At 48.5% G+C, this 15439-nt stretch overlaps 1 protein-coding gene across 1 annotated transcript in view; it reads left to right on the forward strand.

Annotated features, from left to right (window-relative positions):
* The window catches only part of DMBT1 (deleted in malignant brain tumors 1), a 150534-nt gene that overhangs the window by 50865 nt on the left and 84230 nt on the right, over positions 1-15439 (forward strand). The window contains 8 exon segments of the mRNA XM_038579001.1: positions 3219-3542; positions 3984-4013; positions 4610-4642; positions 5564-5593; positions 9546-9869; positions 10788-10817; positions 11690-11713; positions 13234-13263. Coding sequence (XP_038434929.1) covers positions 3219-3542; positions 3984-4013; positions 4610-4642; positions 5564-5593; positions 9546-9869; positions 10788-10817; positions 11690-11713; positions 13234-13263 — 825 coding nt within the window.

Raw genomic sequence — 15439 nt, forward strand, 5'->3', positions numbered from 1 at the left:
GTATCAGAGCAGGAGGCTTGCACAGCCCCTCCCCCTGCAGGTGGAAGGGGGCAGGATGCAGGTGTGCAAGTGTCATGATGCCTGCCAAAATCTCTCATGATTCCCCCTTTCCCCTCCAGCTAGCAGAACTCACCAGACGCCACTGTCCCTGTCCCACTGACTCATCACTTGAGCCAAGCTTGGTTCTATTTCCAACCTTTCTAACCCTGCTTTGTGTTTCTCTGCATATCGGTGGTATACAACTACCAATGGTCAGCATCCTCAGTGCCTGCCTAAGTATCCAGATTCACACCATAGTCAGCCCGACTGGATGAAACTCCAGATTGTTGAGTGTAGTGTCTGACCTCACCTCCCCATCCAGTGTGTGTGTGGGTTCCCTTTAGCCACAAGAGTTATTTTTCCAGCCTCCTACCAGTTTGGGGAGATGTCAGTCATGACGTTTTTGTTTGCATTTGACAAGAACCCAGTTCAGCTCCTCTAAAGCTAGCAGAGAGCTCAACTCAATGGCTCTCACATGTAAGATATTTAGATCAGATATACCTCCAGGAACACTGGGATACAGAAGTTTCTAATCCTTTGTCATCCTGCTTTGTGTTTCTCTGAAGATTGGTGGGATACAACTCCCTAGGGCAAGCATCCTGCACATCCTGAAAAGTATGCAAATTCTCCCAGTACTCAACTGGTTTCAGGGAAATTCTGAAATCCTGAGTTTGGCATCTGACCTCACCCCCTGGTCCTGTGGGAGGGAGGTCCTTTATCCAAATGTGATTATTATCAGTCAACCACCAGTTTGGAGATATATCAGTAAGTGATAGAGGAAACCAGCTTGGCTTCTCTTATCCTAGCACAGAACTATTATATCAAAGTCACTCACATTTAAGATGTTTCGAGCAGGTGTACCTTCAGGAACGTCAGGTGTGGATGTTTCATGAGTATCTGCCGCCAGATTTTCTTCTCTCTCCTGTTTCTTATATGGACGGGCTTCACCCTTGCTTTGCTTTCTGAATGTGAGAGGCAGTTGCCAGCCTTAAGCCCCTGTGTCATAGAAGGACTCTGCTTGTGCCCAGAGGGCTGGCTGACATTTCCTGTGAGGACTTTAGATAGTCTGCTTGGCAATACTTGCTTCAATGGGACCATGTTCCTGTGTCTGATGGGCTGGTCAGGGTCCATATGCCCACCTTCGTATTCTGCCCGGGGAAATGGAGAGGAGTTGGCTCTAGTTCCCACTTGAACGTCACAGAAAAGGTTTTGACTTGTGTGTTCCACAGAAAGGATAGTTTGTCTACAACAAAATCAGTGCAAGAGAATTGAGACATGAAGAGAACACTGCCCTGTTGAGTTTGGCCCTCTCCCAAGTACTATCTGCTGAGTGCAGCCCTGGCTTCCACAGCCCCCACACAGAGCCCTCCCTCTCAATAGGTGTCTCAGCCTATGTTGGCCTCTGCTCTTGAACTGGCCTCTGGTCCAGTGTCAGGGTCTGAGTTGACAGTGCAGTATGGGTGGAAGAACTGAAAGGTCTGGATAGTCCCTCGTGCCTGGCTGCTTGTCTTCCTTGTAGACTGTAGGAATCTCAGCTCATGCTAAGTACACCCTCCAGTGAGACTGAGATCATGGATTCAGTGCCCCAGCACTAGAGAAAAGGCCAAAAATTAATGCTTTTCTGCCCTTTCAGGGTCTGTGATTACTCTAAATATAAAACGTACCAATTTACTAGGTAGTTGAGACTTCTTAGTTTAATGATTGCTACAAGCATCAGTTATTTAGTTCCAGAGTTTCTTATCGCCTTAATGAATATCCCATACCCTGAACTAGTCCAACCCGTACCTGTGTTCCCCCAGCTCTCACCTGGCTGCCTTCTTTGTCTAGATTTGCATTTTCTGAACATTTCCTGCGAATGGAGGTAGCCATCATGTTGCCTTTTGTGACTGGCTTCTTTCAGCCAGCCAGCAGACTTTTCTCAGAACTCACCACAAAGAAGTGTGTAAACTTTGGCAACATGTATCCCCACCCATATTATGATCCCATTCATCTGTTGATGGACAGATGAAGTGGAGTGTTTCCATCCCTGACTATGTTGAATCATCTTCCCGGACCTTCTGTGCACATGATTTTGTCAAACACCTATTTCCAACTCCTCTGAGTGAGTATCTAGGAGTGAAATTGCGAGTCACATGATGATTATATATTTCCGTTTTGAGGAAACAAAGAAATGTTTAGCATAGCAGCTGTACCAATTCAGGTTTCCCTAGGTGGCATTGGAGAGCTCTGGTTTCTCCACATCCTCACCAACACTTCTTCTGTGTCTTTTATTTTAGCCATCTTGTAGGCAGGAGGTACTTTCTCACCATGTGTAGGATTTTTATCTCCTGCAAGGATACTTATGGTGGGGATGTGTTCACTTGGTCGATGCACGTGTCTCTCTTCTTTGTAGAGCAGAGTCCTCACTTTATAGACCCTTGAGGCCCTAGGACCAGACTACTGTCAGTGCCACTGTCTAGCTCATGGCAGAAAGAAGGCAGGATACATAGGAGACTGAGGAAACGTAATGTGTGGTCTCCTGCTTAACTTAGAAAATGCCCATTTTGCAAGGAGGCCTAATGCTACCATGTTTTGTTACTTTTCTGCCTCCAGAGTCCTAGGCAGCACTATGTATGCACAGCTAAGATGAGTGATAGTTACTCCTGCCCATCTTCTTGATAATCAGAGGATTGTTGAGATGCAGTACAAGCATGGGGCTTGAGAGAACAGGATCAAGTGGTCAGCAGAAAGGGATCCTTCAGAACAAGCCTTGGGCTCGGGAGAAGGGTCTGTGATCAGGACCGTTGGGTGAAAGTAGACTCTCTGAACACTAGGACCTAGGACTGCTCCTTCTTGGAGGCTGGATGGATCTTTGGGGCTGAAGCACACGTTCTGGGTGGTCTCAATGGTCCATGTCAGACTACCGGCTCCTCATATTCTCCCTTGCATTGTGGGACCAGCCTTAGGATTTCAAATCCTGATATGGTGTGCAATCAGTTGTTACATGCATACATCAGCTGACACTCGGGGGGTAACATCAAGTAGCCCCTTAAGGATGATGAGGAGCAAGATTCTGAGACCCCTGTTGCTGGGGAACATTAATTGAAACCAGAACTTGTGTCCCCTGAAAGGAATTATCTTACAATCAGAGTACAGGAGTTCTTCCTTCAAAACCAGAAAAATTTCCTGTCTCCCACTAGAGACTGATTCGGGGTTGGCCCTGAGGCTGGTGAATGGAGGTGACCGGTGTCAGGGCCGCGTGGAGGTCCTGTACAGAGGCTCATGGGGCACCGTGTGTGATGACGGCTGGGACACGAATGATGCCAACGTGGTCTGCAGGCAACTGGGCTGTGGCTGGGCCACCTCGGCCCCACACAATGCCCACTTTGGTCAGGGATCTGGCCCGATTGTGCTGGACGACGTGAGCTGTTCTGGGTATGAGTCCTACCTGTGGAGCTGTAGCCACAGTGGCTGGAATTCACACAACTGTGGGCACTATGAGGACGCAAGTGTCATCTGTTCAGGTGGGTCCTTACAATGCTGGCCCTCTGTTTCTGTTTGTTATTTTTTTCTAGATAAAACTCATTTCTTTCACTGTTATTTCATATTCCTGAGTGTCATGGAAGGGCAGGGCTTTCTCCCATAGCTTGAGAGGAAGCTGCATCACCCATCATCCTGACGTACATCAGTTTTTCAGGTGGATCATAGCACCTTCTTTAAAGTGCCGGTGGAGGAGTCCTGTTTGAATGGGCATAATGGTTTAGAGACCAAATTCCTGCCACACTGTTCCTTGTGGGATCCTGCCCCTGAGGGTATTTACCAGCTCTACTCCTCAGGACCACTCCCCGCAAGTCTTTCTTAGTTCTAGCGGGGACAGACCCTCAGCACTTCTGTTTGTCTGAAGCCTGAGAGGCCTCTTTCTGCACATCGTTCACAGACTGATGATGTGTCCTCTTACTTTGCAGCATCTACTGGAAACCCTCCCAATACGACAGGTGAGTAGCTGTGCCCAGCCCAGCATGAATCATGTCTGATATTTGACTCTCATGTTTCTAGAAGTTGGAAGAGAGGACGAGGCTCTCCCCTTGGAGGACTCTGGTATTTGCTACAGTGACCAGCAACTAAGTCCCTAGGGTGTTGGCTCCTAAGTTGAGACAACTGGCCCATCTGTATCCTCTGCCCCTCTCTGCTCTGAGGGTTTACTCATAAGTCTGTAGTGGAAGAGCATTTGATCCCCTCTGTTCATATCAGATAAAGTAAAAGTTCAAGTCAGAATTGGGGTTGTCTGAGAAATACACACCAACAGAACTCCTACCAGTGCTTGCGTGTTCCTGAATTCCTTCATGTTGAGAGAGGCATCCTTAAAGTGTTTTCTGCCACACGGTGGAAATTCCACTCAGTGCCGAGTATGCTGGGAAGTACTAGCGCCATACTCCAAGCCATCTGGCCCATCCACAGCGTAAAGTGGAATTGCCCAGACTCTGAAAAGTTCATCAGGAAAAGATAGAATTGACCTTTTCTTACCAAACTAATGAGCACAGAGTGAAAACTTTTCCACTAAAGTCCTGAAATTACTTCATTTTCTTTTTAGATTGGTGGCACCCTTCATCTACAACCACTTATGGTAGGTATCATATGTTTCCATCTAAGGACACGGGGTTATCATCTCCAGATAGGCTGTCCATGCAGTAGAGGCCTGTAAATGCACAGGCTGCTTGACCTTGTGCATGTAAACTACACAGACCTGGCCCGCCATACACTGCACCCAAGATATACGCACACACACAGGCTGCCTCTCCCTCGAGACATGCAGCCTTTTAATCCTTCCTGCCTTGTGGGTAACTTTTGTTTCAATAAGGAGATCTACTCCCCTTCTTTTAAAGAAATCGAAGATATTACTTGGGTTACCACAAAAGTTCCGCAAGAAGGGAGGCAGACAGTAAATGGATAATTTCACAACTAATCAACTCTTTACAAGTAAATTTTCCATCCTGGAATGGCTATTGCTCAACAGCTTTCCTTCATGCCTAAGAACTGAAATGGCCACTTGTGGATGTCCTTGAATGTTTTCTTCCCATCAACTTAATTGGCTGCCTTTGATCTCATTACAGAGCTATGACCCCCAACTTGTTAGCTAGTTCCCCATTGCTGAGCCTGACCCCCTACCAGGACCAAACTACCTGTAAAGACTGAGACCATTGCCCCTGAGCTAGTGGACTCCGAGCTATTTCAGGCTGTGTCCAAACTCATTCTTGCTGTTCCCAAATGGAGATAGTGCAATGACTTTCGTGGCCTGTTTTGAGCCTGGCAGTGATATTCAACCTGCTGGATCCTAAGTCCTCAGCCACATTGAGGCAGACAATGGCAGTAGGACATAGGATTAGGCTCCCACAGGACTGAGAAGCTATGGCAGGCCATGGTCTGTCTACTCAGGACCACATGGAGGCTTGATCTCAGGACGGATAGATAGGATGATGTTCTCTGATCTTTGATTCCGTTGCAACACCCATGTGCTTTGTGTCTGACTTGTGTTTCTTTCTCATAGCTACTCCACCCGAATCAACCATCCAGCCAGGTAAGTCTGTGCCACCGTATTTGGAATGTTTCTTTTCTCCTTTCCCATCCATCCCTTTTCTCTCCATTTCGGGTGAATCATTGCTCCTTGAGGACCTTGTGGGCACATTTTGTGGTTCCCAGTCACTGAGCCTCTAACAGGCAGCTCTTACGTGGACACGGGATTCAAATGGCCCCATTTTCCCATCATCCATGAGTTATCATCTAATCCTTTCCCAGCATCCCAAGAGACTGTTGCCTACCAATTCAGAGAACTAGCCATGGGTGCCAAGAATTTCAATTGAAATGCTGTCTGGGGAGACAGCAGAGTGGGAGAAGGAACCATAGGGAGCACTGATGTCTTCTTAGAGAGCCGTCAGAGCAGGCTGGACCCTTCCCAATGTTCAGCATTTGCATCACCCTCAGATTTATCACAATCCAATGTGTATATCCAAAGTGGTAGGGACAGAGCCCCAGGGATTTGAGACCACTATGAGAAGAAGGTGCTCTAGATACAGGGATATACAGCTGGCTCCATGTTGACCCTGAATGCTCCTGACTCCTTCTTCCAAGATTCCTGTGAGGATCTCCTGCGTCATCTATGAGTCAAGATAGACAAGTGGCAAAGGTTTCTAAGGGACAAGGGACATGCCAGGCTGAGAGATGTGGAGGGATCTGGCTGATGTACACAAGGTCTTTGCACCAGAAAAGGTATCAGAGCAGGAGGCTTGCACAGCCCCGCCCCCCGCAGGTGGAAGGGGGCAGGATGCAGGTGTGCAAGTGTCATGATGCCTGCCAAAAACTCTCATGATTCCCCCTTTCCCCTCCAGCTAGCAGAACTCACCAGACGCCACTGTCCCTGTCCCACTGACTCATCACTTGAGCCAAGCTTGGTTCTATTTCCAACCTTTCTAACCCTGCTTTGTGTTTCTCTGCATATCGGTGGTATACAACTACCAATGGTCAGCATCCTCAGTGCCTGCCTAAGTATCCAGATTCACACCATAGTCAGCCCGACTGGATGAAACTCCAGATTGTTGAGTGTAGTGTCTGACCTCACCTCCCCATCCAGTGTGTGTGGGGGTTCCCTTTAGCCACAAGAGTTATTTTTCCAGCCTCCTACCAGTTTGGGGAGATGTCAGTCATGACGTTTTTGTTTGCATTTGACAAGAACCCAGTTCAGCTCCTCTAAAGCTAGCAGAGAGCTCAACTCAATGGCTCTCACATGTAAGATATTTAGATCAGATATACCTCCAGGAACACTGGGATACAGAAGTTTCTAATCCTTTGTCATCCTGCTTTGTGTTTCTCTGAAGATTGGTGGGATACAACTCCCTAGGGCAAGCATCCTGCACATCCTGAAAAGTATGCAAATTCTCCCAGTACTCAACTGGTTTCAGGGAAATTCTGAAATCCTGAGTTTGGCATCTGACCTCACCCCCTGGTCCTGTGGGAGGGAGGTCCTTTATCCAAACGTGATTATTATCAGTCAACCACCAGTTTGGAGATATATCAGTAAGTGATAGAGGAAACCAGCTTGGCTTCTCTTATCCTAGCACAGAACTATTATATCAAAGTCCTCACATTTAAGATGTTTAGAGCAGGTGTACCTTCAGGAACTTCAGGTGTGGATGTTTCATGACTATCTGCCGCCAGATTTTCTTCTCTCTCCTGTTTCTTATGTGGACGGGCTTCACCCTTGCTTTGCTTACTCCATGTGAGGGGCAGTTGCCACCCCAAGCCCCTGTGTCACCAGGAGAAAGGTCTTCACTAGTCCCTGGTCTCTGGCTGACATATCCTGGAATGAGTTTCAACAGTCTGTTTGGCAATACCTGCTTCACTAGAACCACGTCCCTGTGCTCTGTGGGCTGGTCATCTGGGTCCATATGCCCACCTTCATATTCCCCAGGGGAGAGGATGAGGAAATGGCTCTAGGCCCTCCTTGAACCTCATGGAAAGAGGTTTAACTGGTTTGTTTAATAAAAGGAATGGTGTCAGGGCAAGAGATTTGAGACATGAAGAGGACACTCCCCTGTCAGAGACTGACCCTCTCCCAAGGTCTCCCTGCTGTGTGCTGCCCAGGCTCCTAGAGTCCCCACCCAGAGCCTTGCCCCTCTGTGAGAAAATCAGCCCACATTGGCCCTTGCTCAAGCTGACCTCTGTCCCAGCATGAGGGTCTGAGTTGCTAGAGCAGTATCTATGTGGGAAGTGAGAGGGCTGGATGGCCCCAAGACCTGGTGCTTGTATTCCTTTGGGATGGTAGGAGTCTCAGCTCATGCTAGTTACATCCTCCAGTGAGACTAGGATCATGGGACTCAGTGACCCAAGACTGGAGAAAAGTCAGAGTTATTGCTTTTCTGCCCTCTCATCATCTGTGCTTCTCCCTATGTAAGTGTTAGCATTGTACTGTGTGCTGTGGAGAGGCTTTTAGGCTACTGACGGAATGCTACAGCCCTCAACAACAACACGGTACCAGAGTTTCTCACCACATCTAATGGATATCTCATTCCCTGAACCGGTCACATCCCAATCTACTTTCCCTTGACCATCTGCTCTCTGCCTTGCCTCTCTCTTCTCTCTGGATTCGTCAGTTCTGGACATTTCCTGTGAAAGGAAGCAGCTATCAGGTGGTCTTTTGTGACAGGCTTCTTTCAGGCCACAGACTTTCTCAAGGTCCACCATGAAGGGGCGTGTAGACATTGGCAACATGCATCTCCACCCATATATGAATCCCCTTCACCTGTTGCCAGACGTGTTTACTGTTTGATCTTTGGGTATTTTCAATAGTATTCCCAGCAACATATGTATCTATCTATCTATCTATCTATCTATCCATCTACCTAATTTATATATATATATAAATTACCTATTTCTATTATTTGGGTTATATCTAGGAGTGGGAATGCGGTTGATATGATGATTTTCTGTTTACATTTTGTGGATGCCCAGAAGTGTTTAGGGTAGCAGATGGACCAAATTCGGTTTCCCCCTGGAGCTTCTGAGGGTTCCGCTTTCTCCACATCCTCGCCAACACTTCTTCATTCTCTTTTATTGTAGTCATCTAGTGGGCGGGAGGTGCTCTTTCACTGTGGTTAGGACTTGCATCTCCTGCAGGCTAGTGATGGTGGGGGTATGTTCATGAGCTTGCTGCACGTGTCCTTCTTCTTCAAAGAGCAGAGCCCTCACGTTTTAGACACCTGAAGGTCTGAGGACCAGGTATGGTCAGTGCGCGGGGCCAGCCCTTTGGGTAGTGAAGGCAGGGTCCAAGGGAGACTGAGGAATCATGCTGTGTCATCTAGTACTGAATGTGGCAAGTGACCTTCCTGCAAGGAGGCCTAATGCTACTACGTTTTGTTTCTTTTCTGCCACCCAGAGGCCACCACAGCTCTAAGTATGCACAGCTCCAATTCAGTGACAGTTACTACCACCCATTGTCACAATTATCAGAGGATTGTTTAAGATTCAGTACAAGCCTGGGGCTGGAGAGAACAAGAGCAAATGATCATCGGAAAAAGATCCTTCAGCCCAAGCTTTGGGTCCAGGAGGAGCGTCCCTGATATAGGACAGTGGGGTGAAGGTAGACTCTCCGAACACTACGATGTAGGACAGCATCGTGGCTGCTGGTGGCTGCTGTGTTGGATCCCTGGGCCTGAAGCAAGTGTTCAGGGTGGTCCAGTCGTCCGATGTGAGGAAGCGGGCTTCTACTTTCCCCTTGTATATGGGGTTCAGGATTGAAATCCTGACATTGTGGACAACCATCAGTGAACATGTGTTAGTCCACTGACATTCAAGGATAGCATCAAACGGGCCCTTGAGTTGGAATGAGGTTGAAGGCGTTTAGGAGAGTCCTGTTGCTGGGGAACATTAATTGAACCCACAGCATGCACCCCCTGAAGGGAATGGTCCAGTACTGAGAGTGCAGGAGTTCTTCCTTCAAGGACACAGAGAAAGACTGTTTTCCTGTCTTCTGCCAGGGACCGAATCGGGTTTGGCCCTGAGGCTGGTGAACGGAGGTGACCGGTGTCAGGGCCGCGTAGAGGTCCTGTACGGAGGCTCGTGGGGCACCGTGTGTGATGACGACTGGGACACCAGTGATGCCAACGTGGTCTGCAGGCAGCTGGGCTGTGGCTGGGCCACCTCGGCCCCAGGTTATGCCCGCTTTGGTCAGGGCTCAGGCCCGATTGTGCTGGACAATGTGCGCTGCTCTGGGCACGAGTCCTACCTGTGGAGCTGCCCCCACAATGGCTGGAACTCACACAACTGTGGACACTCAGAAGATGCAGGTGTCATCTGCTCAGGTGAACCTCGAAAATCCCAGGTCCCCATTCTTAGTGATCTTTCCATCTGATAATTATACGGGTGCCCCCATGACTCTCTCCCGGATGTGCTGTGCCTTGCCAGCTTTCCTGGGGACAACTGGTTCCCTGTAATGGAACATTAGGGGCAACTCCCTCCCGTGTGGACCTGTATTGCTTTGGAGCCTCAATGGCACAGGAGGTGAAGAAGACCATCCGTCATGCAGTGGGCAGTGGCTATGTGCCCTTTCTGTCAGTAAGACCATCTGCTCAGTCTACATCCTATTTCCCAGGGCGTTACTCCTCAAGGCACAGGTTTTGGGAATTTGGTTGTAAACTGAACTACCTTCACTCCATGGTTTGTTATTCTGGGTCCTCCTTAAAGCCAATTCAGAGAACAGGATGGCAGTTTCAATTGCCAGTTCTGAGGGCAGTGAAGAGCACTTGGGAAGTGGGGAAGGTGCAGGAAACGGCAGCTCACTAGAACATGGAATGACAAAGAAATACATAGGACTATGGGGACCAAGTTGACCTTCTACAGTAATCCTAAAAAAGCCTGTAAACACTGGGAGCATAGCACCTGACTGATGGAATGGGGGTCTCAATAGGCTAACTGCCCAGATTCATTCTTGCTGTTCCCACTTGCTAATAGCAAAATGGCTTTGGTGGCCTGTCCTGACCTGGCAGTGACATTCCACCTCCTGAATGTCAGCATTCAGGCCCACCATGGCAGGCAAGGGGAGTGGGACATAGGGTGGGGCTCCCACAGGACTGAGAGATGATGGCAGGCCATGGCCCTGTGTATTCAGGAGCTCATGGAGGCTAGATCTCAGTAGGTAGGGGATGAATTTCCTTGACCACTGATCCAGTTGGAACAGAAGTGTGCTTTGTTTCTGACTCCTGTTTCCTTCTTTTTCACAGATGCTGTCTCTCAATCCACACCCCAGCCAGGTGAGTCTTTGGTGACCCTACTTGGAATGTCCGTTTTTGCCTATCCCATCCATCCCTCTTCTTCCCATTTGGGAGGAAGCTACTGCTCTTTTGAGAACTTATGGGCATATTTTGTGTCCCACCCAGTCACTGAGTCTCCATCAGGCTGCTCTTAAGTAGACATGGCGCTCATGAGTTTTCACCTAGTCCTTCCACAGTTGCAGGAGAGAGCTGACCACAAGTTCAGAGACCAGGCCATGGGTGCCTTGAATTTCAGCTGTATGCAGCTTGGGCTGACAAGTTGAGTGGGAGAATGGAACCTGATGACCACTTATGTCTTCTTGAAGGGCCATCAGAGCAGGCTGGATCCTCTCCACAGCTCAGGGCTTACAAGATCCTCAGATTCATCAGCATCCAATGTATATATCCATAGTGGTGGGACAGAGCCCAGGGGATGGGAGTGATGGATGTGTTCTGGGTACAGGGCTACCTAGTTGGCTCCAGGTTGACCCTCGATGACCCTGACTCTTTCTTCCAGGCTTCATATGAGAATCCCCTCAGTTGTCCATGAGTGAAGATAGACAAGTGGCAAGGGTTTTCTAAGGGACAAAAAAACTCGCCAAGCGAGAGATGTGAAGGGACCTGATTGATTAGGCAATGCTTTGTCACAGATAAGTTAGCAGAGCAGTCGACTTGCACAGCACACCCAGGAGGAAAGTGGCAGGATGCAGATGTGCAACTGTCATGACCCTGTGAAAATGATCACAATGCCCCTTTTACTCTCAGCTAGCAGAACTCCCCAAACCCCACTGTCCCTGTCCTATGTACTCATTACTTGAGCCACGTTTGTTCTATTTCCATCCATTCTAATCCTATTTTAATTTTCTCTGCAGATTGGTGGTATACAACTACCTATGGTAAGCATCCTCAGTGCTGGCTTAAGCATCCAAATCACTCCATAGTCAACCAGACTGGATGAATTCAGATGTTGAGATTGGTGTCTGACCTCACCTCCCAATCCAGTGTGTGGGGGGGTTCCCTTTAGCCACAAGAGTTATTTTTCCAGCCTCCTACCAGTTTGGAGATACGTCAGCCATGAAGTTTTTCCTTGCAAATGACAAGAACCCAGTTCAGCTCCTCTAAAGCTAGCAGAGAGCTCAACTCAATGGCTCTCACATGTAAGATATTTAGATCAGATATACCTCCAGGAACACTGGGATACAGAAGTTTCTAATCCTTTGTCATCCTGCTTTGTGTTTCTCTGAAGATTGGTGGGATACAACTCCCTAGGGCAAGCATCCTGCACATCCTGAAAAGTATGCAAATTCTCCCAGTACTCAACTGGTTTCAGGGAAATTCTGAAATCCTGAGTTTGGCATCTGACCTCACCCCCTGGTCCTGTGGGAGGGAGGTCCTTTATTATCAGTCAACCTCCAGTTTGGAGATATATCAGTAAGTGATAGAGGAAACCAGCTCGGCTTCTCTTATCTTAGCGCAGAACTATTATATCAAAGTCCTCACATTTAAGATGTTTCGAGCAGGTGTACCTTCAGGAACGTCAGGTGTGGATGTTTCATGACTATCTGCCGCCAGATTTTCTTCTCTCTCCTGTTTCTTATGTGGACGGGCTTCACCCTTGCTTTGCTTTCTGCATGTGAGAGGCAGTTGCCAACCCCAAGCCCCTGTGTCATAAGAGAAGGACTCTACTTGTGCCCTGATCACTGACTGGCATTTCCTGGAAAGAATCTAGGTAGCTTGTTTGTCAAAAACTGCTAGAACCTTGTTCCTGTGTCTGATGGGCTGGTCAGGGTCCATATGCTCCCCTTCATATTACCCTAGGTAATGGAGAGGAGTTGGCACTAGGCCCTACTGGAACCTCATGGAAAGACATTTTGACTGGTGTGTTTCATAGAAAGGATAGTTTGTCTGCCACAAAATCAGTGCAAAAGATTTGAGACATGAAGAGAACACTGCCCTGTTGAGTTTGGCCCTCTCCCAAGTACTATCTGCTGAGTGCAGCCCTGGCTTCCACAGCCCCCACACAGAGCCCTCCCTCTCAATTGCTGTCTCAGCCTATGTTGGCCTCTGCTCTTGAACTGGCCTCTGGTCCAGTCTCAGGGTCTGAGTTGACAGTGCAGTATGGGTGGAAGAACTGAGAGGGTTGGATAGTCCCTCGTGCCTGGTTGCTTGTCTGCCTGACAGTGATATTCAACCTGCTGGATCCTAAGTCCTCAGCCACATTGAGGCAGACAATGGCAGTAGGACATAGGATTAGGCTCCCACAGGACTGAGAGGCTATGGCAGGCCATGGCTCTGTCTACTCAGGACCACATGGAGGCTTGATCTCAGGACGGATAGATAGGATGATGTTCTCTGATCTTTGATTCCGTTGCAACACCCATGTGCTTTGTGTCTGACTTGTGTTTCTTTCTCATAGCTACTCCACCCGAATCAACCATCCAGCAAGGTAAGTCTGTGCCACCGTATTTGGAATGTTTCTTTTCTCCTTTCCCATCCATCCCTTTTCTCTCCATTTCGGGTGAATCATTGCTCCTTGAGGACCTTGTGGGCACATTTTGTGGTTCCCAGTCACTGAGCCTCTAACAGGCAGCTCTTACGTGGACACGGGATTCAAATGGCCCCATTTTCCCATCATCCATGAGTTATCATCTAATCCTTTCCCAGCATCCCAAGAGACTGTTGCCTACCAATTCAGAGAACTAGCCATGGGTGCCAAGAATTTCAATTGAAATGCTGTCTGGGGAGACAGCAGAGTGGGAGAAGGAGCCATAGGGAGCACTGATGTCTTCTTAGAGAGCCGTCAGAGCAGGCTGGATCCTTCCCAATGTTCAGCATTTGCATCACCCTCAGATTTATCACAATCCAATGTGTATATCCAAAGTGGTAGGGACAGAGCCCCAGGGATTTGAGACCACTATGAGAAGAAGGTGCTCTAGATACAGGGATATACAGCTGGCTCCATGTTGACCCTGAATGCTCCTGACTCTTTCTTCCAAGATTCCTGTGAGGATCTCCTATGTCATCTATGAGTCAGGATAGACAAGTGGCAAAGGTTTCTAAGGGACAAGGGACATGCCAGGCTGAGAGATCTGGAGGGATCTGGCTGATGTACACAAGGTCTTTGCACCAGAAAAGGTATCAGAGCAGGAGGCTTACACAGCCCCCCCGCACCCGCAGGTGGAAGGGGGCAGGATGCAGGTGTGCAAGTGTCATGATGCCTGCCAAAATCTCTCATGATTCCCCCTTTCCCCTCCAGCTAGCAGAACTCACCAGACGCCACTGTCCCTGTCCCACTGACTCATCACTTGAGCCAAGCTTGGTTCTATTTCCAACCTTTCTAACCCTGCTTTGTGTTTCTCTGCATATCGGTGGTATACAACTACCAATGGTCAGCATCCTCAGTGCCTGCCTAAGTATCCAGATTCACACCATAGTCCGCCCGACTGGATGAAACTCCAGATTGTTGAGTGTAGTGTCTGACCTCACCTCCCCATCCAGTGTGTGTGTGGGTTCCCTTTAGCCACAAGAGTTATTTTTCCAGCCTCCTACCAGTTTGGAGATACGTCAGCCATGAAGTTTTTCCTTGCAATTGACAAGAACCCAGTTCAGCTCCTCTAAAGCTAGCAGAGAGCTCAACTCAATGGCTCTCACATGTAAGATATTTAGATCAGATATACCTCCAGGAACACTGGGATACAGAAGTTTCTAATCCTTTGTCATCCTGCTTTGTGTTTCTCTGAAGATTGGTGGGATACAACTCCCTAGGGCAAGCATCCTGCAGATCCTGAAAAGTATGCAAATTCTCCCAGTACTCAACTGGTTTCAGGGAAATTCTGAAATCCTGAGTTTGGCATCTGACCTCACCCCTGGTCCTGTGGGAGGGAGGTCCTTTATTATCAGTCAACCTCCAGTTTGGAGATATATCAGTAAGTGATAGAGGAAACCAGCTCGGCTTCTCTTATCCTAAGCACAGAACTATTATATCAAAGTCCTCACATTTAAGATGTTTCGAGCAGGTGTACCTTCAGGAACTTCAGGTGTGGATGTTTCATGACTATCTGCCGCCAGATTTTCTTCTCTCTCCTGTTTCTTATGTGGACGGGCTTCACCCTTGCTTTGCTTACTCCATTTGAGGGGCAGTTGCCAATCCCAAGCCCCTGTGTCACCAGGAGAAAGGTCTTCACTAGTCCCTGGTCTCTGGCTGACATATCCTGGAATGAGTTTCAACAGTCTGTTTGGCAATACCTGCTTCACTAGAACCATGTCCCTGTGCTCTGTGGGCTGGTCATCTGGGTCCATATGCCCACCTTCATATTCCCCAGGGGAGAGGATGAGGAAATGGCTCTAGGCCCTCCTTGAACCTCATGGAAAGAGGTTTTTAACTGGTTTGTTTAATAAAAGGAATGGTGTCAGGGCAAGAGATTTGAGACATGAAGAGGGACACTCCCCTGTCAGAGCCTGACCCTCTCCCAAGGACTCCCTGCTGTGTGCTGCCCAGGCTCCTAGAGTCCCCACCCAGAGCCTTGCCCCCTCTGTGAGAATATCAGCCCACATTGGCCCTTGCTCAAGCTGACCTCTGTCCCCAGCATGAGGGTCTGAGTTGCTAGAGCAGTATCTATGTG

Source organism: Canis lupus, chromosome 28 (genome assembly GCF_011100685.1).
Source record: "Canis lupus familiaris isolate Mischka breed German Shepherd chromosome 28, alternate assembly UU_Cfam_GSD_1.0, whole genome shotgun sequence".
NCBI classification, from domain to species: domain Eukaryota; kingdom Metazoa; phylum Chordata; class Mammalia; order Carnivora; family Canidae; genus Canis; species Canis lupus.